The 26888-nt window shown below is 46.8% G+C and overlaps 5 protein-coding genes and 2 long non-coding RNA genes across 9 annotated transcripts in view; 4 read left to right on the forward strand and 3 right to left on the reverse strand.

Annotated features, from left to right (window-relative positions):
- The first annotated feature begins 47 nt into the window (after positions 1-47).
- LOC135077087 (tryptophan--tRNA ligase, mitochondrial) lies at positions 48-5301 on the forward strand. Its single transcript, XM_063971667.1, has 7 exons — positions 48-232; positions 487-717; positions 1204-1443; positions 2085-2229; positions 2735-2886; positions 3167-3298; positions 3836-5301. Exons 1-7 carry the CDS (start codon positions 143-145, stop codon positions 4040-4042), a joined length of 1197 nt encoding a protein of 398 aa, XP_063827737.1. The 5' UTR covers positions 48-142; the 3' UTR covers positions 4043-5301.
- Positions 5302-5691: 390 nt separating this feature from the next.
- Positions 5692-7879, forward strand: LOC135077264 (serine/threonine-protein kinase MAK; the record flags this gene model as incomplete). Its single annotated transcript, XM_063971799.1, has 4 exons — positions 5692-7247; positions 7329-7391; positions 7472-7591; positions 7774-7879. Coding segments are annotated over exons 1-4 (1128 nt in total), but the record flags the coding sequence as incomplete, so codon positions are not given.
- A 26-nt stretch (positions 7880-7905) lies between these two features.
- LOC135077088 (uncharacterized) lies at positions 7906-8645 on the forward strand. The gene is made up of 2 exons (XR_010258384.1): positions 7906-7995; positions 8357-8645. It is a non-coding gene; the product is annotated as an uncharacterized LOC135077088 (long non-coding RNA).
- A 471-nt stretch (positions 8646-9116) lies between these two features.
- LOC135077089 (TAR DNA-binding protein 43-like) lies at positions 9117-10283 on the reverse strand. The gene has a single exon (XM_063971668.1). It carries the CDS (start codon positions 10103-10105, stop codon positions 9230-9232), a length of 876 nt encoding a protein of 291 aa, XP_063827738.1. The 5' UTR covers positions 10106-10283; the 3' UTR covers positions 9117-9229.
- Positions 10284-10485: 202 nt separating this feature from the next.
- Positions 10486-26888, forward strand: part of LOC135077387 (cohesin subunit SA-1) — a 38218-nt gene continuing 21815 nt past the window's right edge. Inside the window, exons 1-11 of the mRNA XM_063971918.1 lie at positions 10486-11126; positions 11677-11847; positions 11977-12181; positions 12638-12863; positions 14122-14245; positions 15394-15572; positions 16067-16289; positions 17063-17194; positions 24384-24503; positions 24922-25080; positions 25455-25667. Coding sequence (XP_063827988.1) covers positions 10659-11126; positions 11677-11847; positions 11977-12181; positions 12638-12863; positions 14122-14245; positions 15394-15572; positions 16067-16289; positions 17063-17194; positions 24384-24503; positions 24922-25080; positions 25455-25667 — 2220 coding nt within the window. The 5' untranslated portion in view covers positions 10486-10658. The remainder of the gene's footprint in view (positions 11127-11676; positions 11848-11976; positions 12182-12637; positions 12864-14121; positions 14246-15393; positions 15573-16066; positions 16290-17062; positions 17195-24383; positions 24504-24921; positions 25081-25454; positions 25668-26888) is intronic.
- LOC135077361 (uncharacterized) lies at positions 17693-21414 on the reverse strand. 2 transcript variants are annotated; one of them, XM_063971886.1, is made up of 3 exons: positions 18726-21414; positions 18537-18623; positions 17693-17937 (listed from the first exon to the last, which is right to left on the reverse strand). In XM_063971886.1, exon 1 carries the CDS (start codon positions 21390-21392, stop codon positions 19797-19799), a length of 1596 nt encoding a protein of 531 aa, XP_063827956.1. In that variant the 5' UTR covers positions 21393-21414; the 3' UTR covers positions 17693-17937; positions 18537-18623; positions 18726-19796. The 2 variants fall into 2 exon arrangements, with proteins under 2 accessions (XP_063827956.1, XP_063827955.1); XM_063971885.1 differs by having other exon boundaries at positions 18437-18623.
- Positions 22147-24098, reverse strand: LOC135077091 (uncharacterized). 2 transcript variants are annotated; one of them, XR_010258386.1, is made up of 3 exons: positions 23180-24098; positions 22991-23077; positions 22147-22391 (listed from the first exon to the last, which is right to left on the reverse strand). It is a non-coding gene; the product is annotated as an uncharacterized LOC135077091 (long non-coding RNA). The 2 variants fall into 2 exon arrangements; XR_010258385.1 differs by having other exon boundaries at positions 22891-23077.

Raw genomic sequence — 26888 nt, forward strand, 5'->3', positions numbered from 1 at the left:
TGCACTTTTGACAACAAAACACAGCTGATTGCTGTCAATTTGTGGATTTTTTGCATTTTGGTGTTGATATAAAATTGGATTAGTGAATTGATAAAAACAAAACGTTTATTACACGGTATTTAGGTGTACACAATTCTGATAAATGGATGTCTTCAGGAAAGGTCTCGTTCATTGTAAGCGATGTATTCATGGTTTTCGCCAAAATGCTATCGCTCGAAGTTTGTCCAGTAAGGTACGTTTATTTACATTATTTCTCTATTAGTTTGGATGGGATTAATGTTTATTTTGAGTTTTGTATAAGATTCCGTAATTTAATAATAAGTAGACTCGTTTCTAAAGAGCTTCCTGAAGTATTGAACATTCTAACCTATAATCAAGTGATTTCAGAAGAAGAACAGTCATAGGATAGGTGCTTTACATTGAGACTTCTTGTAATCTGAAAGCTCTGTCGCGTAGACTCATGTGAGATTTGATAAAAAATTGCAGAGTTTAGAAACGGCGCCGCCAGTGGGCAGCTCTGCAGAGGCGGGCGACGGTGACGGCGCGGACGAAGCGGGCGCGCGCTGGGAGCGGCGCGTGGTGTCGGGCGTGCAGCCGACGGGAGCGCTGCACGTGGGCAACTACTTCGGCGCGGTGCGGCGCTGCGTGCGCCTGCAGGACGCCGGCGACGACCTCACCATCTTCATCGCCGACCTGCACTCGCTCACCACTAAACAGGTCTTTCTACTAGTCACTACGGAACGGCCATATGAGCGAGGACTTTGGTAGCTGGGGATGAAGCCACCAAGACTAGTTTCATTATTATCTGAAAGCATCTCATTTTCTAAATCAAATTATCATGCCACTTCTGTAACACTGTGGATGTACTTAGTAAATTATTGGGTATTGAGCATTGCTTGTTGAAAGCTACTTAGTTTGACCCTAGTTTTGGCCATTAATTGTCTGATTCCTCAAACAAAATATACCTCAATCCTTAAATTATAGATATTTTTGGTTCAAATGAAAGTTTGCTTAATCATTATTCATGTTCAGATAAGATAAGATAATCATTTATTGTCTTTTCTGTGTAAGTACATTGGTTGTTAAAAATAATACATGCATGTCAAGGTATCAACAGAATTGTCCATTTCGGACGTACAATATTTGGTAGTTCAGTATTATCATTCAAAGTTTATACTCACAAAATTATAAAAACAACTCCAGGACCCTCAACAGCTCCAAGAGAACGTTCTAGACCTAACAGCGTACCTGCTAGCCAGCGGCATCGACCCGGACCGGAGCACACTGTTCGCGCAGTCGGCCGTGCCGCGCCACGCCGAGCTGTGCTGGCTGCTGGCGTGCCTCGCCACGCACGCGCGGCTGGCGCACCTGCCGCAGTACAAGGAGAAGGCCGCCGCCACCAAGGAGGTGCCGCTGGGGCTGCTACTCTACCCTGTGCTGCAGGTAGCTTTATTTCAATTCTTTTTTATCCTACTAATATTATAAATGCGAAAGTTTGTATGAATGTCTGGATATCAACATGTTTGTTACTCTTTCACGCAAAAAGTACTGAACGGATATTGATGAAACTTTACAGTATTATTGTTTATAACCAAAAATAACATATAGGCTATAATTTATGACGATCTGTGACAAACGAAATTTAACGCGGGTGAAGCCGTGGGCAAAAGTTAGTACAAAATATATGTGCCAATATTCATGGCTACTTTAGGAAAAATTAAAAGATAAAAGCTTTTCAAAATAAAGAAAAAAAAAAACAAAAACTGCAAGAATTTTGAGGTTTTTGAGAGTTGTAGTAGGTACTACTTAGGTTGCTGATACAAAAAAAAAAAACAAATATTTGAAGAAAATTTTATAGATTTTTTTTCTTATTATTCCTAAAGTAGTCTTGATCATGTCCACCCTACGGCGCCGGCTTATCGTTGAATTTGGGACACGTTGCATAAATAAAATATAATCCCGTTGACCCTCCGTGGAACGCTAAATATAAATACATAATTATGCCTGTGTTGCGAGTGGGTGACGTGGGTCCATGGGCGACAGGGATCAATTTGTGTAAAGACATAATAAACTGTCGCGTGCAGGCGGCGGACGTGCTGGTGTACCGCGGCACGCACGTGCCGGTGGGGCGCGACCAGCTGCAGCACCTGCAGGTGGCGGCGCAGCTGGTGCGGACCTTCCGCCACCGCTACGGACCGCTCTTCCCCACGCCGCGCCCGCTGCTGCCAGGTACTTCCTTCATAATCAACGTAATATACAAAATAAAAAAATATATTGACCAAGACGAAGCGCGAGAACGGACACCGAAGTATGGCTATATCGTTCGTTCGTTTCAGCCGAATGACGTCCACTGCTGGACAAAGGCCTCACCCAAGGATTTCCACAAAGACCGGTCCTGCGCCGCCCGCTTCCAGGCATTTCCCGTGACCTTCACCAGATTGTCGGCCTGCCTAGTTGGAGGCCTGCCCACACTACGTCTTCTGGCTGGTGATAACCACTCGAAAACTTTTCTGCCCCAGCGGCCATCAGCTCTGCGAGCTATGCCCCGCCCACCTGCTACCACTTGATTTTAGCGATTCGGTCACTTTAGTTCTCCTGCGGATCTCCTCATTTTTCATTCGATCACGCAAGCACATTATGTCTCGATCAATTTCCCGCATAGTGTAACTACGCCATATGAGTGTAGAGGTTCCTCGCCAAGAGGTAGTACTGAAATATTTTTTCTTCTCCACAGAGGATGGCAGTGACAGGATACTGAGCTTACGCGACCCGAGTAAGAAAATGTCGAAGTCGGACGCTGACCCCAAGTCGCGGATACTGCTGAGCGATTCGGACGACGTTATCACTAAAAAAATCAGAAAAGCAGTCACAGACTTCACTCCACAGGTGCGTGAACTTCACCCGAATGACAGAACTAATTGATGTTTTCAAAATCAAAAAAATATTTATTCAATTTAGACCACAAGTGGCACTTATGAACGTCAAATATAGTAAATATAAAAAAGAAAAGGTAGCGCTTATGGGGCACTTTACATGTCTCCTTATCTTTTGGGCCCTACCAGCGCTTCGAGACAAACATATGGCAAGTGCTGAAAAGAAACGCCGGAACAAACTCAGTAACAAACTCTTTGATCACTGCTTCCATTATTTTGTTCTTAAACCGCAGGTGACGTACGAGCCGGAGGCGCGGCCGGGCGTGGCCAACCTGGTGGCGCTGCACTGCCTGGCCGCCGACAAGACGCCCGAGGAGGTGGTGGAGGAAAGCGACGGGCTCACCACGGCGCAGTACAAGCGCGAGGTACGCCCCTACGAGCAACCGTGCCCGCCATCTATCGGAGGTCACAGCTGTCACTCGTCATCGTCCTAATTTCAGACACAAGACGTCCACTGATGAACTGCATCTAGCTCCATTTTGCTACCTTTATGAGGTCGTTGGTCTACCTTGTGGGTAGACGTCTCATGCTGCGTTTTCCACGGGGTGTAGTGTGAGTTTATGTCAAATGCATTCGATATCGACTACGTTAAAAAAATATATTATTATGAAAATTTTAGTTCTTGAAAGTACTCGGTAGGGGCGCTGTACAATCCGTCATACATTTAATGTCATTTTTTACGCATTCGATATCGAATATAGACTACGCCTCTTGGTAAAACGCAGCGTGAGACGTCCACCCACAAGGTGCACCGACGACCTCATAAAGTACGTGGCTCGGCCTCCACTCCAGAACCTTGCTCCCCCATCGGTTTTGCGTACCATGTGCCCTGATCATTGCCACTCGTCGCCCAGTTGTTCTTTAGTCCTCGGAGTTTTTTTGAGAACGCTTACGGTCCGCAGGTGGCGCGCGAGCTGTGCGCGACGATCGCACCCATTCGCGAGCGTGCTCGTCAGTACCGCGCGCGGCCGGCGCTGCTGCGCGACGTGCTGCGGCACGGGGCGGCGCGTGCACGGCCTCGTGCCGACGACGTGTTCCAGCGCGCCGCCGAGCTCACCGGCCTCGCGCCCGCCGCGCCCGCCCGGGCCGCGCACCTCGCACGAGGCTAACGACCAGCCGGACCACAATGAGGGCTATCGTTTTTATATTCCATTTGCGATTACCTATAAATGGCTAAGCAGATGCATAATTTAAGGTCCCATTATTTGTATTGTATTGCTGTTGGTTTTCCGAATAAAATAAAATAAATAAATAAATACTTAACAGTTGGCACCCCTGGTGATTGACAGGACCTTACTCTACAGTGACGCCATCTTGATGAGTACAAATGCGATAGTCCTCCTCCTACCACTTTAGAGCTCACCAGTGAGGGCTATCGTTTTTATACTTAACAGTTGGCACCCCTGGTGATTGACAGGACCTCACTCTACAGTGGCGCCATCTTGATGAGTGCAAATGCGATAGTCCTCCTCCTACCGCTTTAGAGCTCACCGGTTGGTGCCACTGTCTTCGCTCCTAGCAAGTGACAGGACCTTACTCTACAGTGGCGCTAACCGGTGAGCGCTAAAACGATAGCCCTCATTCAACTGGGACTGCGACTGTGACATTTGTAGAACGTGCAATATCCTGGAACCCACCAAAGTTTAGCCCGCTGTCTTAGATTAATAAGGCCTAGAATTAGATGGATAGTCTTCATACAAAGGCATCGTCAAAAGTGAGACAAAAATCTTGTCATTACCAGAGTAAATACAAATGAGTAGGTTATCTTCATAGAAACGCACCGGGCGCAGTTTGTATGTGAACGCGCCAATACGTATGCGGCGCGCACGCACACACTGACAAAATTTAGCGTAGATTAGCGGGGACCCGTGGAGGAGCCAGTCATGCTTGCGCCGAATTTTGATTTTATCGTAATAAAATGTTATTATTTGTTATATAACACATATTATTAAAATAATAATCAAGTTTAAAAGTTACCTCACTTTTCGTGCACTTACTATCTATAGCTAGGCTTTATTTGTCTGTGCCGACGCGGGAGCTTAGAAACTCAATAAACTCCCAGTGTAAAATACTACTCTCAAAGAGTTCCTTTTATTTCTACGCATAATCCTTTAGAAGTACACACGGGCACAGTGTTAACTATCTATTTCCATGACTGCCTGACATGACTAACAATGGGTAGTTAACACTGTTGCCGATAGTACCTAGTTTATGCTTTAAACTGTTGAAAAATCATATAAACAAATTAGGTATTTATTTAGTTAAAATAGTTCGTAAGGATATTTTTTTTTAATGCTTAGGGATTAAAACAATCCTTTCTTTCTTGTTTGTTAATAGGGATGTACATAAATTAAATAATACAAAAATATCGGTGTTTTTCTACTCGACATGTGAAATTATAATTTTAGATTAAAAAAAATTAATATTTTTTTAACCTAACGTTTGTTTGGTTCTTCTACATAGGTAGGTACTTTTTCTTCGAATAAAGAAAGAATAATAATATATTTTTTGTAGAGTAATAAAATTATACCAACTTTACTGAGTAATCCAAGACAAAGAATATTAATTTTTCTTAATTTATTTTCCAATTTAAATATGGTTATTATTAAGCTATTCGGAAATCAATCATTAAAATCGTTCCAGCTATTCTCGAGGGCATAACTAACCCAGTTTTGTTTTATGTATTTTGATGAAAATGATCGGATGACTGTCTGGATGGATGTTTGGTTACTCTTTTACGCAAAAAACTACTTGAGCATTCCTAGGGAATTACAATAAATTCAACAGAGAACTTATTAAAACCATTATCTAAATTCCAAAGACTACTATTGTATCTAAGTTTTTAGATTATAACAAAAAGTCTAAGTTGTATAATATTTTAGGTAATGTAATAAGCTTCAGTTTACTCAATCTGGAATTGTATCATACTGTATTAGTCACGAAATTACCACTATTGATTAAATACAAATACTTGTTTGTAAGTTATCAATTATGCTGATTGCTAGGAAATTAAAATTGATATTTATTCAAAGGTCAGTTTATTGGAGCAGTTTCATTAATTTTAAAAATTATTACACCATGTATGTTTTGTCACTACGCGCGGTTACCATAGCGACGCGATGCACACAATTTCCTCGACGAATCGTATCTTGGCACAATTTGATAAAGTAATCATATTAGAATAAAATCTACTGAACTAATAATGGTTCTTAATCGTTTACGGATTGCATAACAGGTGTAGCGGTGGCAAGTTATAAAATTGCGTGTTTTCATCCGCGGGGAATAAGTCTACTAAAGTCTAAAGTTGCATCTACCAGAAGTATGTCATCAAACAATGTAATGTGATTCCAGTGTATTAATCGATTCTGGATCGTCGGATATACCGTCGAGTCACAATGGTCCGTGTGGACGGCGAGCATGCGGAGCTGGCGGTGCTGGGGCAGTGAGCGAGGCCGCCGGAGCCGCAGCCGCAGCCATGAACCGCTACGTGGTGCTGCAGCAGCTGGGCGACGGCACCTACGGCTCCGTGGTGCTGGCGCAGCGCCGCGACTCGGGCGAGAAGGTGGCCATCAAGCGCATGAAGCGCAAGTACTACTCCTGGGACGAGGCCATGAACCTGCGCGAGGTCAAGTCGCTCAAGAAGCTCAACCACGCCAACATCGTGAAGCTGCGCGAGGTCATCCGCGAGAACGACACGCTGTACTTCGTGTTCGAGTACATGCGCGGCAACCTGTACCAGCTGCTGCGCGACGCCGAGCGGCCCTTCGCCGAGCCCGTGCTGCGCAACATGCTGTACCAGGTGCTGCAGGGCCTGGCGCACATGCACCGCCACGGCTTCTTCCACCGCGACCTCAAGCCCGAGAACCTGCTGTGCGCCGGGCCCGAGCTCGTCAAGATCGCCGACCTGGGCCTGGCGCGCGAGGTGCGCTCGCGCCCGCCCTACACCGACTACGTGTCCACGCGCTGGTACCGCGCGCCCGAGGTGCTGCTGCACGACACGCGCTACGGCGCGCCCATCGACCTGTGGGCGCTGGGCTGCATCGCCGCCGAGCTCTACACGTGCCGCCCGCTGTTCCCCGGCAACTCCGAGATCGACCAGCTGCACAAGATCTGCGCCGTGCTCGGCACGCCCGAGCGCGACGACTGGCCCGAGGGCTACGCGCTGGCCGACGCGCTGCGCTTCCGCTTCCCGCCCGCCGCCGGCGTGCCGCTGGCGCGCCTCGTGCCCGCCGCCTCGCCGCCCGCGCTGGCGCTGCTGGCCGCGCTGCTGCGCTACCCGCCGCGCGACCGCCCCACGGCGCCGCAGGCGCTCCGGTACCTGCCCCGCTTCCGTGCTGACCTTGTTGTTCCGATTTCGTGCTATGATTGTACTTAAGATACAATATTTGCTTTCAGATTCCCGTATTTCGCAGTGGGCGCCGCATTAATTCTTCCACCACCGGCATCGAGAGCCCGACGGTGAGAGCGGCTCGGTTACGCTTGAATTATTTTCATATTTTTAGTATATTGCAGTAATAACGTCTATCTACTGCATTCAGGAGTGGCTCCCGGGCGGAGGCTGAAAACGCGCCGCCGATCATGCAGCAGCCGGCGCCGCAGCCGCCGCCGCCGGCGCAGCCCGCGCCGCTCATGCGCGACCGCTTCGCCGATATACTCGGGTGGGTGCCCCTATAAGTTCTATTGCACGTATCGCCGTATCGAATATACTATCGTTGAGCGAGTCATAATAGATACTTAGTTGCTATTTTGTACTCGGAAATCCTCGAATCATGACCCTCCAGCGAGCTCGGATTGCATTTGCCGGGCTAGCAGATTGTAATGCACAGCGGTGGTGTGGCAGGGGCGAGGTGGTGCACGAGGCGGAGGCGCGGTCGGAGGCGCGGCGCGGGCGCAGCGTGCTGGGCGCGCTGCAGGTGGCGCCGGCGCCGGCGCCGGGCGCGGCGGCCGCGTACCTGGGCGCCGCTCGCTACGTGGCCGGCGCGCGCATCGACACCTCGCTGTTCCACCCGCTGCCGCTCCGCTCGCATCACGGTACGAGTACGCAAACAGTACAAGTAGACAGGTATTTCTATGTTCCTCCGGATTCTCAGGGCTTTTTTTATATTTTAAAATCGAAATAGTTATACCTACCTGCTAATCGAATCACTAATGAAATACGGTGCATGCGCGTTAGATATAATAAGTGGTGCGAATAGTATTTTGCACTACCTGCTCTATTTCCTCTACAACATACGACTCAGTTTTGCTAACCGCTGGGCCTCGCCTTGTACATGGTAATTTACTCAAATCTATTTTTTGCTCTATCGTAATCGTAACGACCTCGCCTGCCTGCTCGCTACTAAAAGAGAGGTCAGTTCTTTCAAATAGATTAGTGTTGTAGTCGGGCACGATGTCGACCCATGGTGGAACGTTGTTTGTTCCAGAAGCGACGGCGGTCGGCAGCGGGGCGGCGCGCGTGGACTGGGCGGCCAAGTACCTGCGCTGAAGCGCCCCTCCCAGTTCTTCGATTGATCGCAAGAATTGGGTCGTTCTACTCCAGAGCGTTGACAAAGACTATTGAATTTTGACCTTTTTGTAGTGATGTGATAAAACGTGATGTTTATTCCTGTGGTATCTTGAGATACATGAGTGATGAGAACTGTAATTAGATTGACACGAAATTCATATTATAATAAACAGTTTAAACAGTAAATAAAGTGATTATGAATGTAATTTGTTTACTTTTTGTTGTGTAATTATCATGTGCATGAGGTACTTAGGTGTGATTATTGGAGTTGTGAACTTTATTAAGTTGGATACATAATAAATTTTTTTACCTACCATTTTTACATAACTAGCATCTTTTTCATCATGGTGATGGACTTTCTTCTCCAAGTGTCTGCTTGGCTTTCATGCTCTGGAACTGTAAAATGTAACTGCCACTTGAAATTAAAGACCTCAAGAGATTCCTCACTATACAGGATTCCAAATTTAACATACTTCCACCATTCCAATACATCAGGTATTTTCAGAGAAACAAGTGATGAAATTGTATTAGTTGATTGCGGTTGATTGGGTGAAAACATCAATAAAGTATTGAAAATTCATACCTCTATGAGTAGATATTTTTTCAATGGACAGATTTATTTAGATTTCACATTCTCAAGCCTCAAAATATAAACGGTAACAAAATAACAAGTCTCATTTAGACAACTTCATTACTATATTATATTATGTACACATTTACTTTCATATAAAATCTGACAGCGATCAACAAGAAAGGTTCGGTCCGGCCCCGCGGCGCGCACGGGCGGCGGTCACTCGTACTTGAGGTAGGACTTGTCCAGCGGCTGCTGCGCCGGCCACGCGTCCTGCGGCGGCCAGTTGAACACGCGCGCGCCCTCCACCAGCCCCCAGCCCAGCAGCTGCGAGCCGCGCGCGCCGCGCTCGCGCTTGGGCGACGCCGTGGAGATGTTCACCGACACGCCCTTGATGATGTGGTCCTGCCCGCACAGCGACTGCGCCACCTCGGGGTCCAGGAACGTCACGAAGCTGAAGGCGCGGAAGGGCCGCGGCACGAACACGTCCGTGACCTGGCCGAAGGCGGCGAAGTACTCGCGCAGGTCCTCCGCCGTCAGGCTCTCGGTGCAGCGGCCCACGAACACCTTGCGGTGCGCCGCCGCGCCGCCGTCCTTGCCGTTGGGGATGCGCACGTCGCACCAGCGCCCGTCGATCATGTGGCGCCGGCCCAGCGCGCGCGCCTGCGCCTCGTACGACGCGAACTTGATGAAGCCGAAGCCCTTGGACAGCCCCGTCTTGGCGTCGCGCTTCACCTGCACCATGAGCAGCTCGCCGAAGCTGGAGAAGTAGTCGCGCACGGCCTCCTCGCCCGTCTTCCACGGCAGCCCCAGCACGATGAGGTCGGAGCAGCGCGGGCGCGGCGCGGCGGCGGGCTCGGCGCGCGGGAAGGCGCACCAGTAGCGGTGCGCGGCCCAGCCCTCGGCCGGCGGCGACAGGCGCTCGTCGGTCTGGCGCACGCCGCGCAGCCGGCCGCCGGCGCGGTACTTGAGCCCGCTGGCGCCCGCGAACTGCGCGGCGACCGTGCTCAGCAGCAGCGAGCCGTCCTCCTCCGTGGGGAGCTCGATGGGCTCGTCCTGCTCGCCCTCGCTGACCGGCACGTATTCTATCGACATTTCGTTCAGCCCCCTACGCGTTCTTTCCTACTCTTCATCGCGTTTACATTATATGGGCTCGAGGGCTGAATTGTGATCGCGCTTGTCTCCAATATACAATTTCAATACCAAATTCCGTGATTGGAGTTCTTCTGCGTACACTTGGCATTACGCGTGACGTATGACGCATGACGTGACGTTTCATGTCATAGTTTTTTTTTCTATTTTTAGTCTACGTTCGGATACTCTCCACAAACTCGATCTATGTGAATTTTGTATGAATGAAATGAGCGTTGATTGAGCTATAAAGCTAGAATCACATCTGTTGACCATAGACAGAAAGCATGTCATAGACTTCCAAATGTGGTTATGGTGAATTAAAAAAAAAACATTATTGTCTGTGGTTTGCTAGCGTCGTTTTGCATTTTTTTGCAGGCAGTTTGTGCAAATCAATATCGTAAAATCAATGAAGTGTTGGATAAATCTACTCTCAAAACGACTGGAAAATTATGGTTGATCACCAGACGTGATTTGTTTGTGACATTTTAAGTGATTTCAAATAGTGCTAATCAGGATGCACCGTCGCGGCGGGAAACGCATCCGAATGGATGATCCACCACCGGAGTACGCAAATCCGACCACTCCTGCAACACCAGCGACGGACTATGGCGGTCAATCGGTGCACGAGCCTGAACCGAATCGGTTAGGTTTCGACGGAGGAGCCGGTGAACCCGTTCGGGAGGAGGCTGAGGAGTCTCACCACGAAGAAGAGGAAGTTCGCTCGCCATCGCCAGCGCCCACCAAGCGCATCACTCGCAGTCGTGGGCGGGGCGCTGACGGCGGAGGCTACGTGGGTCGGCTGGCGGAGTCCCCGCCGCCCCCGCCGGTGCGCCGGCGGCCGCGCGGTGGAGGCGCCCGAGGCAGGGGCAAGGGGCGTGCGGCAGCCCCGCCTCCGGCATATTCACCTCCCCCGGTGCTGTTGCCTGGTGATGATGAAAACAGTCTGTACAACATCCTCCGATTTAATAGAACTGCTATCAACGTAAGTTTATTGTTTCTTTAAAAAAATTTAATTACAATAGATTCCAGGCTGTGACTGGTCCATGTTTTGAAGATCTTTCTTGACTTTGCAACTAATTTTGAGTGTAGAATGAGAATGAAGAGGCCTATAATATAGAAAGATCCTTTCCTGTTTGTTTACTGTGTGTGTGTGTGTGTGTGTGTGTGTGACAAAGGTGACTGAGTTTCTTCCGCGTTTCTTCCGCCACTTCAGCACCACCAGCCCATAATATGTTGTCCCGAAGTGGTGGTAGGGCAAGCTATATTTGGGACGTGTATATTTAAGTGCTCCGGAAAGGGCCTATGTACTGAATAAAATATTTTAATTTGAGTTTGTTATCAATGCTCCTAAAACTAGGTACTTTGGAAAGGATGAATTTAAGGTTTATTTATTGTTATAAAAGCAAAATTATATTTTCTTTACTTACCTACCTGTGTAAAAAAATTGTGAAAGAGTGCGCAGGCATTTTTTATCTAAGGTTTTTGTTAGGTAAATCCTAACTTTATTACAATTGAAATGGGTGGTTTTGCAGCAAGTAGTGGACATGTGGATCGAGGAGTACAAGACCAACCGTGAGAGCGCGCTGGTGCAGCTGATGCAATTCTTCATCAACTCCTCCGGCTGCCGCGGCAAGGTCACGCCCGACATGGCTCAGATGGACCACACCCTCATCATCAAAAAGATGACACAAGAGTTTGATGAGGTGAATGTTTTTTTTTTTTTACGAAACAATATGCATAAAATATATTAATCACGCAACGCAAACCTTTTGACAAAGTGTTCATTGTTGTGTATTGTATGTATAAATCTAAACCTTGTTTTATTTCTGCAGGAAAGTGGAGAGTACCCGTTAATAATGTCTGGACAGACATGGAAGAAGTTCCGGGCCAACTTTTGTGAATTTATTCAGACACTAGTGAAAATGTGCCAGTACTCCATAATATATGACCAGTTTCTCATGGATAACATCATATCCCTGCTCACAGGACTTTCTGATTCACAAGTGAGAGCCTTCAGGCACACAGCCACCCTTGCAGGTAAGAATTGGCTTAGTTTTATGTGAACAGACTTATGATTATTATTTTTGACAGTTATTCCTCACTGTGGGCCAGGGCAAATGCTATGGGCATTGCTGCTGTGACATGGTGGCACTGCTCAGTTCACTTTTTCTTTCCTTGTAATGTTTTATGTGCTACTTCTGTTTTTTTTAATATACCTTTTTTGTCCTTGTGTGATTTTCATCGTTGTTCCCTGTAGGTCTACTAAGTTAAGCCTAACTGCGAACCCTACAGGAGATTTATGAATGAAAAACTGTATTTTTTAACTAGTTATATTACAACAAGATTAAGATGCGCGCGCGATGGTCGTACGGAGTGAGTGAGTAGCGGCCGCGGTTGCGGCAGCGTATTTATGTGTAGGCGCGGGGACCCCGCGCACCGTAATCGTAATAATAGTTCTTTCTTTATTTCTAAACATGCATTGGTGCTTTGCAGTGATGAAGCTGATGACAGCTCTGGTGGACGTGGCGCTGCTGACGAGCGTGAACTGCGACAACTGCCTGCGCCAGTACGAGGCCGAGCGGCTGAAGGCGCGGGACAAGCGCGCCAGCGAGCGCCTCGAGGTGCTGGTGGCCAAGCGGCAGGAGCTGGAGGAGAACATGGAGGAGATCAAGAACATGCTCTCCTACATGTTCAAGTCCGTGTTCGTGCACAGATACAGGTAACAGGCCCGGTGACGTCACTGCCGCGCCAGTACGAGGCCGAGCGGCTGAAGGCGCGGGACAAGCGCGCCAGCGAGCGCCTCGAGGTGCTGGTGGCCAAGCGGCAGGAGCTGGAGGAGAACATGGAGGAGATCAAGAACATGCTCTCCTACATGTTCAAGTCCGTGTTCGTGCACAGATACAGGTAACAGGCCCGGTGACGTCACTGCCGCGCCAGTACGAGGCCGAGCGGCTGAAGGCGCGGGACAAGCGCGCCAGCGAGCGCCTCGAGGTGCTGGTGGCCAAGCGGCAGGAGCTGGAGGAGAACATGGAGGAGATCAAGAACATGCTCTCCTACATGTTCAAGTCCGTGTTCGTGCACAGATACAGGTAACAGGCCCGGTGACGTCACTGCCGCGCCAGTACGAGGCCGAGCGGCTGAAGGCGCGGGACAAGCGCGCCAGCGAGCGCCTCGAGGTGCTGGTGGCCAAGCGGCAGGAGCTGGAGGAGAACATGGAGGAGATCAAGAACATGCTCTCCTACATGTTCAAGTCCGTGTTCGTGCACAGATACAGGTAACAGGCCCGGTGACGTCACTGCCGCGCCAGTACGAGGCCGAGCGGCTGAAGGCGCGGGACAAGCGCGCCAGCGAGCGCCTCGAGGTGCTGGTGGCCAAGCGGCAGGAGCTGGAGGAGAACATGGAGGAGATCAAGAACATGCTCTCCTACATGTTCAAGTCCGTGTTCGTGCACAGATACAGGTAACAGGCCCGGTGACGTCACTGCCGCGCCAGTACGAGGCCGAGCGGCTGAAGGCGCGGGACAAGCGCGCCAGCGAGCGCCTCGAGGTGCTGGTGGCCAAGCGGCAGGAGCTGGAGGAGAACATGGAGGAGATCAAGAACATGCTCTCCTACATGTTCAAGTCCGTGTTCGTGCACAGATACAGGTAACAGGCCCGGTGACGTCACACTGCCGCGCCATATGAGGTGATATGCGAGGAATACAACTTGTGCACATGGCACATAGTGACATAACACAAAATATCTGTTAGGTTAATTTCTTGTTATTATGTAGATTTTTACATCATTATTTACCCTGATTATAACTACTAGTGCCCAATACCCTAACAATTTGCCCCATTGGGAATATTGGGATTCAAACCCGACTGATGTGTGTCAAATAAGGCCAGAAGGTAGCTATGCTCATTATGTTCCTGTGATTGATTGCAGTTGATAATTTGCATTTGTATAAAAATGTATGTATTAATTGTTCTTTGAAGGGATACACTGCCTGACATCCGGGCGATCACAATGGCTGAGATAGGCATCTGGATGGAGAAGTTCCCGGCGCACTTCCTCGACGATCTCTATCTCAAGTACATTGGCTGGACTCTGCACGACAAGGTAAGTAATTTCGGACCCTTTTCCCTCCAAACAAACAATAAAATCCTTTCCTCTTTATAATATAGCAGCCAAAATAGGAGTCTGTTATAGATGTGAATAGAATAGAATAGAATTTCTTTATTGCGGTAAGTGGTACAAAATAGTGATAAACAATGAATGTCCGTTTCACACATTATTATTACGTGTTTATTGTTTGTTGAAATAATTTATGAGTACAATGAACTGCTCCATTTTGTTTTTGCTCGCACGCCTTGTGCATTTGCCATAACAAAGGTAGGGAAACGAAAAGTACTCCATTACTGTGTCTATAAACTACCTGCTAGTGATGTGAGAGCTATTTGTGTAATATAATCCACAAAATTAATGCATTTAAAGATATTAACTACGTTAACTATTCATAAAGCTAATAAGTATGTCGTTGACGGTCATGAGTACGGACACTAAACTGAAACGCAAGTGCGTCACCTAACGCCGAATGCGCAATACCGTTTTGGCGCACTTTGACAGCCGTAACGGTCACGGCGTCGTTCCGTCGTTCCGTGGAGGGTAGTTGTGCGGGAAGCAAAGTCGATCTGTTTTAATGGTTCTAATTTATTATTTATTGGACTGAAACGTACAAATCTGCTGTTATTTTGTATTCTAAAGTGCAGTGCAGTGATCAGTATATGAAAACATTGAAACACTTCGAATTTGATTTGACCCGATGGCGTTTTGAAACCTCCTTACGGGAATACGTGGTTCCACGGAATCCACGAAAAACCAATAGAACTAAAACACCCATTTTCTATTTTACAACAAGCAATCAATAAACACTAAACTGTAGAACTATAAAGTGCTGATTTTGAACTTGTGACTAAAAAGTGCACACACAAGTCTCATTCTCATTGCACGATACCCTATTTTGTTCACAATATCTGAGGTTCGAATCCTGACGAGCCGATAAGTATAACTGCAGAGTGCAGCTACATTTTCGAAATGTCACTGTGGATACTTCTTCTTTGGTTTATGGCGATGAACTTGCGTTTTTTCGCAACTGAGGGCACACTGGTGGTGGGATTTGTTCCGCCAACTTTACACTTGTCGATACATAAGTTTTGTTGCACACACAATGTAAAGTTGGAGGGTCGTACTGACGTAGTCCCTTGCAGGTGGGCGAGGTGCGGCTGCGCTGCCTGCAGGCGCTGCAGCCGCTGTACGAGTGCGAGGAGCTGAAGGGCAAGCTGGAGCTGTTCACGTCCAAGTTCAAGGACCGCATCGTGTCCATGTCGCTCGACAAGGAGACCGACGTCGCCGTGCACGCCGTCAGGCTCGTCATCGCCATACTCAAGTGAGTGTCTGAACCCAAGCATTTGACATTGTCATTTTGCTTCCTTCTAATATGTGTACTTTTCATATTTTGATTTATTGCATCCTTAGATACACTTTTGTTTAGACGTACTTATATAATTTATTTATTTTATTTTCATGGAAAACAATATTATCTGTTAATCGTGAAACCTTCCTCCACAGAATAGGCAATGCCTAGTGTGGTATGTGGTGGTGGTCAGTCTTTTTGTATTTTGTTAGTTAATCTGGCACTAAATCCGGGTTAAGCTGGCTTCCACCTTCGGCCTGATCGTCACTTACCATCAGGTTAGATACAGGCCAAGAGCTTCTTCATAGTGGATGAAATTAATTTTCATATTTTCTGATACCGGCGCTACACATTATACCTATTTTCCTACTTGCTAGATACCACAAATTTTTCGAGTGGTGTTGGAACCAATGTTGGGCCGATGTGTGGAGCCAGCCTTACTGATTTGCGTCGTTTTCTTTTTCCAGAATGCACCCGGACGTGCTGACGGACAAGGACTGCGAGAACGTGTACGAGCTGGTATACTCCTCGTGGCGCGCCGTGGCGGCGGCGGCGGGCGAGTTCCTCAACGTGCGGCTGTTCCGCGCCGACGACGCGCCGGCCGCGCCCGTGCGCTCGCGCCGCGGCAAGCAGCGCCTGCCCAACACGCCGCTCGTGCGCGACCTCGTGCAGTTCTTCATCGAGTCCGAGGTCAGTGACCGAGCTCCTCAACGTGCGGCTGTTCCGCGCCGACGACGCGCCGGCCGCGCCCGTGCGCTCGCGCCGCGGCAAGCAGCGCCTGCCCAACACGCCGCTCGTGCGCGACCTCGTGCAGTTCTTCATCGAGTCCGAGGTCAGTGACCGAGCTCCTCAACGTGCGGCTGTTCCGCGCCGACGACGCGCCGGCCGCGCCCGTGCGCTCGCGCCGCGGCAAGCAGCGCCTGCCCAACACGCCGCTCGTGCGCGACCTCGTGCAGTTCTTCATCGAGTCCGAGGTCAGTTACCTGCTATTCCAAGGTCTGGAAAGGAAACTATGAGTCTGAGGTTAGGGACCTGCGAGTCCGCCCCGGCGGTCAGTGACCTGTGAATTTGAGGTCAGTGACCTGTGAGTTTGAGGTCAGTGACCTGTGAATCTGAGGTCAGTGACCTTCGAGTCTGAGGTCAGTGACCTGTTAGTCTGACAGATTAGGGACCTATGAATGTGAGGTCAGTGACTTGCAGGAACTTACAGATTTACTACTATGCGCTATGGTATATTCAGTGACTACATGCTCTTGTAGCGAACAGTTCAATCTACTCTACACAAAACCAATTTATTTATTTATAAACCAATGTCCAAAGTAATTGTAAATGCACAGGATATCAAAGATGAAATTCTTGGATTCATTATTGTGTGCTTTCTGTAGTGTTGGTTTCAGGCCTAAAAAGTACTAGCCGCTAAAAATAAACTATAACTCCGTTTTAAATGAGCGTTGTGGTTCCAGTTGCACGAGCACGGCGCGTACCTGGTGGACTCGCTGATCGAGTCCAACCCCATGATGAAGGACTGGGAGTGCATGACCGACCTGCTGCTGGAGGAGGCCGGCCCGGGCGAGGAGGCGCTCGACAACCGCCAGGTACGGAGCACCACTGTTTATTTTAGGGTCTACATTAGAACGTGCACTCAAAATCTATTCTAAATATTATTCAGAAAAACTCTTCAGCTTTAAATTAGTATGCCGCATTCTGCGTCAGACCAAAAGATAAGGAGACATGTAAAGTGCCCCATAAGGGCTACCTTTTCATTTTTTATTACTATATTTTAACGTTCATATGTGCCACTTGTGGTCTAAACTGAATAAATATTTTTGATATTGATTTTTTGACCCACTAACGCTGTGTGTTTTCGGAGATTAATTAGCTTGCTAAAGGCCTAAATTTTTTTAATAATGTGTAATCAAGGACTTGTGTTGTGGAGTATGGTTGAAACTAATGGCAACTGACAGCCGTCTAGCCTTTATTGATTTGCGTATCGATCTACTGCTAGACGACGCGGGTTCGATCCCTGCATAATAAAAATATTTGTGTGCATTGTAAATAAGAAATTTTTGCCGGAGCAAAATAAAAAATAAATATTTAAATTGACAACAATTTATTGTGATTGACACAAATATTTAAAAAGAAAAATTAAGGGATGGGTCGTTGGGCCGTTTGGTTGGTACAGACTAAAATTACTAGACTAAGATCAGCGCGCTAATATCACCACTCGGCTCAACCCCCTTCGCACCCGTCGGGCGCAGCAAGCGTCCGGCACTGCGGGACCGCCGGTGCCAAACACCTGATAGCCGGTGCCAACAGAGCAGCCGGTACCATACACCTCCTATTGTACAATAAAAATTATATTATACAAACAGCACAATACATAATAGTTAAAACAATTTAAAAACAATAATCCATCGCTCTCGAGGATGGAGTAAATGTGAACACAGCAAAATCCAACGGTAATTCATTACAATGGTAAATCTATTTAGAAGGTAACATTTTGGTAAAATGTAATCATCGTAATTATTATATCATCTACCTTCACAAAGTGAACTAAAAATAGTTAACACAACAGAATCCATCGATAATACATCACAATGGTAAACTTATTTAGGAATTTACTTTTTGGTAAAATGTAATCATTGTAATTATCACATCATTTACCTTCATAAAGCGAACTAAAAATAGTTAACACAACAAAATCCATCGATAATACATCACAATGGTAAATTTATTTAGGAATTTACTTTTTGGTAAAATGTAATCGTTATGTGGGTAATCTACTTTTTCAAAGTAAACTAAAATAATTGACAAGCTCAATAGAAAACGGAGCCAACCTATGAAGTAGGGTAGCCCTGGACCGTGGTGGACGTTTCTACTAATTCATCCTAACTCAGCGGAGAGGCGAATGAGTTTGAGAAAGAAACCACAACATACCTGCTATGGAGGCAACATCAGCAACATCAACAACAGACAGCAACAGCGCAGAGGCTCGCCACCGAGCACTGCTCAACCACACACAATCTGCGAATGACAACCAAGTGCATTGGTTAACAATGCCGCCAATGCAAACAACAAAATAACAAGAAGAAACTCAAGGTAATCCTTGGAATAGGACCTGCTTACCTTCAGTAACAGAACTCAGCACGTGGCAGTGAGTCCGCAAAATCGGCGAACAGCGGGATTTCGGTGTCCAACCGGAATTCCTTTATTTCAACAACAATAATCTGCGTGCCCTGCCCGTTTGAGTTGGGAATGGCACATTTAGGGCCGACTCAGAATGCCACAACACCACACACTAACGAACTTCCGTCCAAGCGCACGGCCGGTCGAGCAAAGAAAAGGTCACTCCAAAAAGCGCCGGTCATCACCCGTGACTTGTGGTCCGAATCGAACCCAACAATAACAAACCATAAAAATGTTTCTTCGTTTCTATTTTTTATTTCTTTTTCTAATAAGTTTTATTTGAGTCAACCAGCCTCTTATTGAATAATCTTGATATGAGAACTCACAAAACTGCTCCTCCGATTTAAATTTAATTAATTTATTTAACTTTTAGAAACAGAAGAAACGTCACTCACAGTATTCGGACCGTCTCCCGCGCGTTTCGTTTCGCTCAGAATATGTCAAATTTCTAGAACGTTCCGAACCCATGATCGATCAAGATACATTACAATGTTATTTTAATATAAACATTGAGGAAAATACTAGAAATAGCTAGAATTTAAATTAAAGAGCCTAAATATTAAGTTTTAAAAAAATTTAGTGTTGAATATTTAATTTCATTATACATTTCTTCTATACTAAAAGAATGGAACGTAACGCATTGATCTGTCAAACGGAGACATTCAAAAAGTGAGGTTATTTATTGCTCTGTGTACCAAAACAATGTAATTAATTTTAATAGAAGTTAATCAAAACTCAGTGAATCACTAACAATGACACAATCAAGTGACAAAGGAAATACTGCGCACTTTGTAATATGTGACCTTACGGTCCGTTGGAATGTTTGTTTGTGGAAATCGGTAAGTATTCAATCTTGCCAGAAAAAGGTGTTACAGTACCCCCTCACCCACCAGAATTTTACGAGGATAACGAGAAAAATTCACGCTGGCCCTCCAGCATTATCCTATCATACAGAAACAGAACCACCACAATACACAACAAAAAAAACTAACACCTCAACAAAACTTTAATCTACTTTACATAATTTTTAAATCTCGGAGCTACGCTACGAACATGCGTACTCCGCCAAACAACATCATCTTTCTTAACCACTACGTCCCTCAGACGCCTATCACAACAATCAGCATCTCGCAAGTGAGATTTCCTCAATTGCTTATCTACTTCAAACACTTGTCGTCGAGACCTGGGCAGTGAACCAACAAAACCAACGCTGACACACTGGAAGGGTCTACGACGAACCTTCGGTTTTCCAAACAAACCAGGAGTGGTTTGGTTCGGATGTTTGAAATCCTTATAAGCATCACCAGTCAACCTCTGAGACACGACTGCTTCAGCGTGCCTAACAATCGAATCCCTCCGATTCACAAGTCGCAAAACATCAGGCGCTATCTGAAAAGCTTTCCAGAAGTTGATGCCAAACAACAAAGACGACGAAACTCCAGGGACAACATAAAACTTTATAACCTTTAAAACATCATTCACTACGACAGGTAAAAACATATATCCAACTGTAGGGGAAGTTGAACCATTCGCCGTTACCACAGCATCAGTCGAATCCGACTTATACAACTCACCCAGGTGAGAAAAATAATTCACAGCAGAACCACCAACAATAGAAACTTCCGCTCCAGAATCTAACAATCCAGAACACGGAACACCACCAATCTCAACATTCAAATAGGGACGTGCGTCCTGGCAATCATCTGGTCGGACCGTCGAGACATTAGCTTTGTAATTTTTTGAGAATGCACGCACAAAATCACACCAAGCACGCCACTCTTCAACAGGTGTAACATCAAAACGACGGTCCGTCGCCACGCGTTTTGTGACTCCAGAAACTTTTACGTCCTTCTGGCGTACACACTTCGGACAATTGACAGCGGTCACGCCCTTCTCACCACAACGATAACAAATAACAACATGAGGCGCCTTACAATCACGGAGCGTGTGGTCCTTCACACGGCAACGCACGCAAAACTTCTCCATGCTCAGACTTTTAACCACAGCCTCACACTTTGGACGAGCAGACTTACTTTTGTAGGCCAGGTCAGGGGCGACAGCATTCTGTACACCGCGCGGGGGTTCGGTGAAGGATTCCGCCCTCTGTCTCGCCGCTTCCAACTGCCTACAATGCCTCTTCAAGTCGGCCCACGATTTTATTTCTACATTGACCAAAGGAATGGAGTAAGATGGCCTAATGTTGAACTTGACCAAGCTCAACTTCTCTTCATCGTCTAAAGGTTTACGCAACCTCGAAAAATAATTTTGCATCAGGCTTAGATAACTACATATGGATTCGTCGGGACCTTGGGTCCTCGAACGAATCTCCTGCAACAAACGATGATCATAGTCGTAGGGCAAATACTCTTCCAGCAACGACGCCTTCAAATCCTCCCAACTATTTAGTTGGTCACGAGTACCTCGGTACCAAAATAGAGCATCATCAGTAAATAATTCTACTGCCGAGTTAAATAATTTCTCCCTCGAAATATTCCGAGACAGACACAACTCCTCAATTCTAACAATAAAATCCTGCACACTGTCTTTCCCGTTAAACCTCAAATTCAAAGAATGAACACACGCATTACAATTCACCGGTTTGACCATTGACGACTCATTCGCAACCAAACCAGCGACCTCAGAAACTTCCTCCTCAGCAGGTTGGAAATCATAACTGCTAACGAATGTGTGCGTCATACGGTCGATCCGCCTTAAAAGTGGGATGAGACGCTCCTCCAACTGTTCCCTCAAAGTCCTATCACTTTCATCCGCAGCCTCAACACGACTTAACCTATGGAAGATGTGGTTTCCTAAAGCCTGCACGCGATAAAGTTGTTTGAGTAACAGGGGTTTCCTGTTACACAGCCCCTCAAGCTCGTCTATTTTGGAGGAAATAGTTCTCAGCTCAGCCAGCGCATCTCCCTCGAACTCACTCACCTCATCGCTAGGTATATCCTGAGCCAAACGTCTTATTTGACCACGCAACAACTCTACCGTTTTTTCAGGCACAGCATCTCGAATTACAACTTCGTAAATTAATTCGTCTTTGTTCAAAAGATTGAAACGGATAGGGCGTTCCTCCTTCATATCGAATTATCAAAATATTAATTTTAACAAAGAGTAAAGTAAGTTACAATATTTTAACTAATCTTAGTTAAACACTAACACAGCATGATCACACTCAACACAGTATCACCACAGCATCAAAAACAAAAAAAAACTAAAAAATTTAAGATGACCAACCAATCCGTCACTGAGCAATAGACCAGTGCCGGGGAGAATCTCCACGGACCCAACAACGTCCCTGTTCGGGCGCCATGTAAATAAGAAATTTTTGCCGGAGCAAAATAAAAAAGAAATATTTAAATTGACAACAATTTATTGTGATTGACACAAATATTTAAAAAGAAAAATTAAGGGATGGGTCGTTGGGCCGTTTGGTTGGTACAGACTAAAATTACTAGACTAAGATCAGCGCGCTAATATCACCACTCGGCTCAACCCCCTTCGCACCCGTCGGGCGCAGCAAGCGTCCGGCACTGCGGGACCGCCGGTGCCAAACACCTGATAGCCGGTGCCAACAGAGCAGCCGGTACCATACACCTCCTATTGTACAATAAAAATTATATTATACAAACAGCACAATACATAATAGTTAAAACAATTTAAAAACAATAATCCATCGCTCTCGAGGATGGAGTAAATGTGAACACAGCAAAATCCAACGGTAATTCATTACAATGGTAAATCTATTTAGAAGGTAACATTTTGGTAAAATGTAATCATCGTAATTATTATATCATCTACCTTCACAAAGTGAACTAAAAATAGTTAACACAACAGAATCCATCGATAATACATCACAATGGTAAACTTATTTAGGAATTTACTTTTTGGTAAAATGTAATCATTGTAATTATCACATCATTTACCTTCATAAAGCGAACTAAAAATAGTTAACACAACAAAATCCATCGATAATACATCACAATGGTAAATTTATTTAGGAATTTACTTTTTGGTAAAATGTAATCGTTATGTGGGTAATCTACTTTTTCAAAGTAAACTAAAATAATTGACAAGCTCAATAGAAAACGGAGCCAACCTATGAAGTAGGGTAGCCCTGGACCGTGGTGGACGTTTCTACTAATTCATCCTAACTCAGCGGAGAGGCGAATGAGTTTGAGAAAGAAACCACAACATACCTGCTATGGAGGCAACATCAGCAACATCAACAACAGACAGCAACAGCGCAGAGGCTCGCCACCGAGCACTGCTCAACCACACACAATCTGCGAATGACAACCAAGTGCATTGGTTAACAATGCCGCCAATGCAAACAACAAAATAACAAGAAGAAACTCAAGGTAATCCTTGGAATAGGACCTGCTTACCTTCAGTAACAGAACTCAGCACGTGGCAGTGAGTCCGCAAAATCGGCGAACAGCGGGATTTCGGTGTCCAACCGGAATTCCTTTATTTCAACAACAATAATCTGCGTGCCCTGCCCGTTTGAGTTGGGAATGGCACATTTAGGGCCGACTCAGAATGCCACAACACCACACACTAACGAACTTCCGTCCAAGCGCACGGCCGGTCGAGCAAAGAAAAGGTCACTCCAAAAAGCGCCGGTCATCACCCGTGACTTGTGGTCCGAATCGAACCCAACAATAACAAACCATAAAAATGTTTCTTCGTTTCTATTTTTTATTTCTTTTTCTAATAAGTTTTATTTGAGTCAACCAGCCTCTTATTGAATAATCTTGATATGAGAACTCACAAAACTGCTCCTCCGATTTAAATTTAATTAATTTATTTAACTTTTAGAAACAGAAGAAACGTCACTCACAGTATTCGGACCGTCTCCCGCGCGTTTCGTTTCGCTCAGAATATGTCAAATTTCTAGAACGTTCCGAACCCATGATCGATCAAGATACATTACAATGTTATTTTAATATAAACATTGAGGAAAATACTAGAAATAGCTAGAATTTAAATTAAAGAGCCTAAATATTAAGTTTTAAAAAAATTTAGTGTTGAATATTTAATTTCATTATACATTTCTTCTATACTAAAAGAATGGAACGTAACGCATTGATCTGTCAAACGGAGACATTCAAAAAGTGAGGTTATTTATTGCTCTGTGTACCAAAACAATGTAATTAATTTTAATAGAAGTTAATCAAAACTCAGTGAATCACTAACAATGACACAATCAAGTGACAAAGGAAATACTGCGCACTTTGTAATATGTGACCTTACGGTCCGTTGGAATGTTTGTTTGTGGAAATCGGTAAGTATTCAATCTTGCCAGAAAAAGGTGTTACAGCATGAACCCATGAACATACTCCGGACTATAATCCGGGCCTTTTCAAGGCGAGAGTGAATAGACACTTACAGGGCAAATATGTACCATCCTAGACTATATCTCACGGCGAAATTAGCAATTACTTAGCCCAAATCTTCCTCCCATCGCCGTTAGGAGTCCCGTAACTTGCCGCTAACTTAACACCAGGTGCGACTGCGGTCAAATACCTGCCTTGTTATGCATAAAAATGTTTGTATAATAAATAAGTAAACATTGTTTTCCGTGCGCAGGAGTCGTCGCTGATCGAGCTGATGGTGTGCTGCGTGCGGCAGGCCAGCACCGGCGAGCCGCCCGTGGGCCGCGGCGCCTCGCGCAAGCAGCACCAGGCGCTCAGCAAGGAGCAGGCCAAGGTACGTCCAACCCAAGGCCCGGTCATTGCCGATTGACAGACTGACGCAGATATTTAATGTTTCTTTTTCTAGTTTTTTCTTACATTCAGAATCAGAATCATCATTTATTTGCAATAAATATTTTAAATGTTTAAAGCAAATTTCTTATTGTGCCATGAAACATCAACTTTATCATTAAGTTAGGTATTGACCAAGTTCAAAGAGGCCAAAATATTTACACGCATTTTTTGTAAGTAACCAGCTCTGCTTGGACGCGCAGTGAAGCGCGTAAAAATGACTATTATCTAATTCGTGCAAGGGCGAAATTCCCTGACGTGAATTTAAATGATAAGGCAGTTTTTGGAAAGAGTTAATTTATTAATTCTATCTTTGGATGTAATTTTTGTGTTCTCGCTAATAACATGTGCGTCACGTGCAGATGGTGAGCGACGACCGCTCGAAGATGACGGCGCACTTCATCGCCACGCTGCCGGCGCTGCTGGACAAGTTCGGCGCCGACCCCGAGAAGCTGTCCAACCTCGTCTCCATCCCGCAGTACTTCGACCTCGAGCTCTACACCACGCAGCGCCAGGAGGGGGTATGTACATATACTTAGCTCTGTATTTAAAAGGCCGCTGCCTGTCTCGAATTTTACGGGGAGAGGCGCGGCGAGGGCAACGCAGACCTGTTCCTTAAACTAGCGAGTAGATCGCGCGGTACTATAGCCGCGTTGTATTGTAACCTGCAGACGCGCGGGCGGTCACCGTTTGACAGAATGCACCGCTCGTCACTCGCTCCGCCCCGCTGCCGCGCCGTTGTTATCGAAGGCCGGTATATTTGATTTTAAGTGAAAAATCCTATCGCTCCCACGTCGCCGCTGCCCATGCAATTCGGGGGAGGGCCTAAGATTGTAGTCTAAACTACAATATTAAGGCTATTTTGCCTTCCTAAAATAAACGTTTATTTTTCCAGAACCTGACCCTTCTGCTGAACAAGATCCGCGAGATCGTGAGCGTGCAGACGGAAGCGGAGGTGGTGGAAGCGTGCGGGCGCACGCTCGAGTACCTGTGCAGCGAGCAGTGCGGCGTCTACACGCGCTGCAACGTGGCGCGCGCCACCATCACCGACATGTGCGTCAACCGCTACAAGGAGGCCATCGACGAGTACCGCTCGCTGCTCGAGGGGGTGTGTACACTGGCACTGCTACTGTAGACAGCACCTGCAGCGAGCAGGGCGGCGTCTACACGCGCTGCAACGTGGCGCGCGCCACCATCACCGACATGTGCGTCAACCGCTACAAGGAGGCCATCGACGAGTACCGCTCGCTGCTCGAGGGGGTGTGTACACTGGCACTGCTACTGTAGACAGCACCTGCAGCGAGCAGGGCGGCGTCTACACGCGCTGCAACGTGGCGCGCGCCACCATCACCGACATGTGCGTCAACCGCTACAAGGAGGCCATCGACGAGTACCGCTCGCTGCTCGAGGGGGTGTGTACACTGGCACTGCTACTGTAGACAGCACCTGCAGCGAGCAGGGCGGCGTCTACACGCGCTGCAACGTGGCGCGCGCCACCATCACCGACATGTGCGTCAACCGCTACAAGGAGGCCATCGACGAGTACCGCTCACTGCTCGAGGGGGTGTGTACACTGGCACTGCTACTGTAGACATCACCTGCCATGTTGCTGTCACTGGTACTGTAGACAGCACCTGCCATGTTGCTGTCACTGGTACTGTAGACAGCACCTGCCATGTTGCTGTCACTGGTACTGTAGACAGCACCTGCCATGTTGCTGTCACTGGTACTGTAGACAGCACCTGCCATGTTGCTGTCACTGGTACTGTAGACAGCACCTGCCATGTTGCTGTCACTGGTACTGTAGACAGCACCTGCCATGTTGCTGTCACTGGTACTGTAGACAGCACCTGCCATGTTGCTGTCACTGGTACTGTAGACAGCACCTGCCATGTTGCTGTCACTGGTACTGTAGACCTCACCTGCCATGTTGCTGTGACTGGTACTGTAGACCTCACCTGCCATGTTGCTATCACTGGTACTGTAGACCTCACCTGTCATGTTGCTGTCACTGGTACTGTAGACCTCACCTGCCATGTTGCTGTCACTGGTACTGTAGACATCACCTGCCATGTTGCTGTCACTGGTACTGTAGACCTCACCTGCCATGTTGCTGTCACTGGTACTGTAGACATCACCTGCCATGTTGCTGTCACTGGTACTGTAGACCTCACCTGCCATGTTGCTGTCACTGGTACTGTAGACCTCACCTGTCATGTTGCTGTCACTGGTACTGTAGACCTCACCTGCCATGTTGCTGTCACTGGTACTGTAGACATCACCTGGCATGTTGCTGTCACTGGTACTGTAGACCTCACCTGCCATGTTG

The sequence above is a fragment of the Ostrinia nubilalis genome, chromosome 13 (genome assembly GCF_963855985.1).
Source record: "Ostrinia nubilalis chromosome 13, ilOstNubi1.1, whole genome shotgun sequence".
NCBI lineage: Eukaryota > Metazoa > Arthropoda > Insecta > Lepidoptera > Crambidae > Ostrinia > Ostrinia nubilalis.

Excerpts from the sequence above, each read along its gene's own strand:
- LOC135077089 (XM_063971668.1), bottom strand. The coding sequence starts at position 10,105 with ATGTCGATAGAATACGTGCCGGTCAGCGAGGGCGAGCAGGACGAGCCC.
- LOC135077087 (XM_063971667.1), top strand. The coding sequence starts at position 143 with ATGGATGTCTTCAGGAAAGGTCTCGTTCATTGTAAGCGATGTATTCAT. Across the intron at positions 233-486 it reads CTCGAAGTTTGTCCAGTAAG|AGTTTAGAAACGGCGCCGCC; the intron begins GTACGTTTATTT and ends AAAAAATTGCAG. Across the intron at positions 718-1,203 it reads ACTCGCTCACCACTAAACAG|GACCCTCAACAGCTCCAAGA; the intron begins GTCTTTCTACTA and ends AAACAACTCCAG.
- LOC135077361 (XM_063971886.1), bottom strand. The coding sequence starts at position 21,392 with ATGGTCAAACCGGTGAATTGTAATGCGTGTGTTCATTCTTTGAATTTG.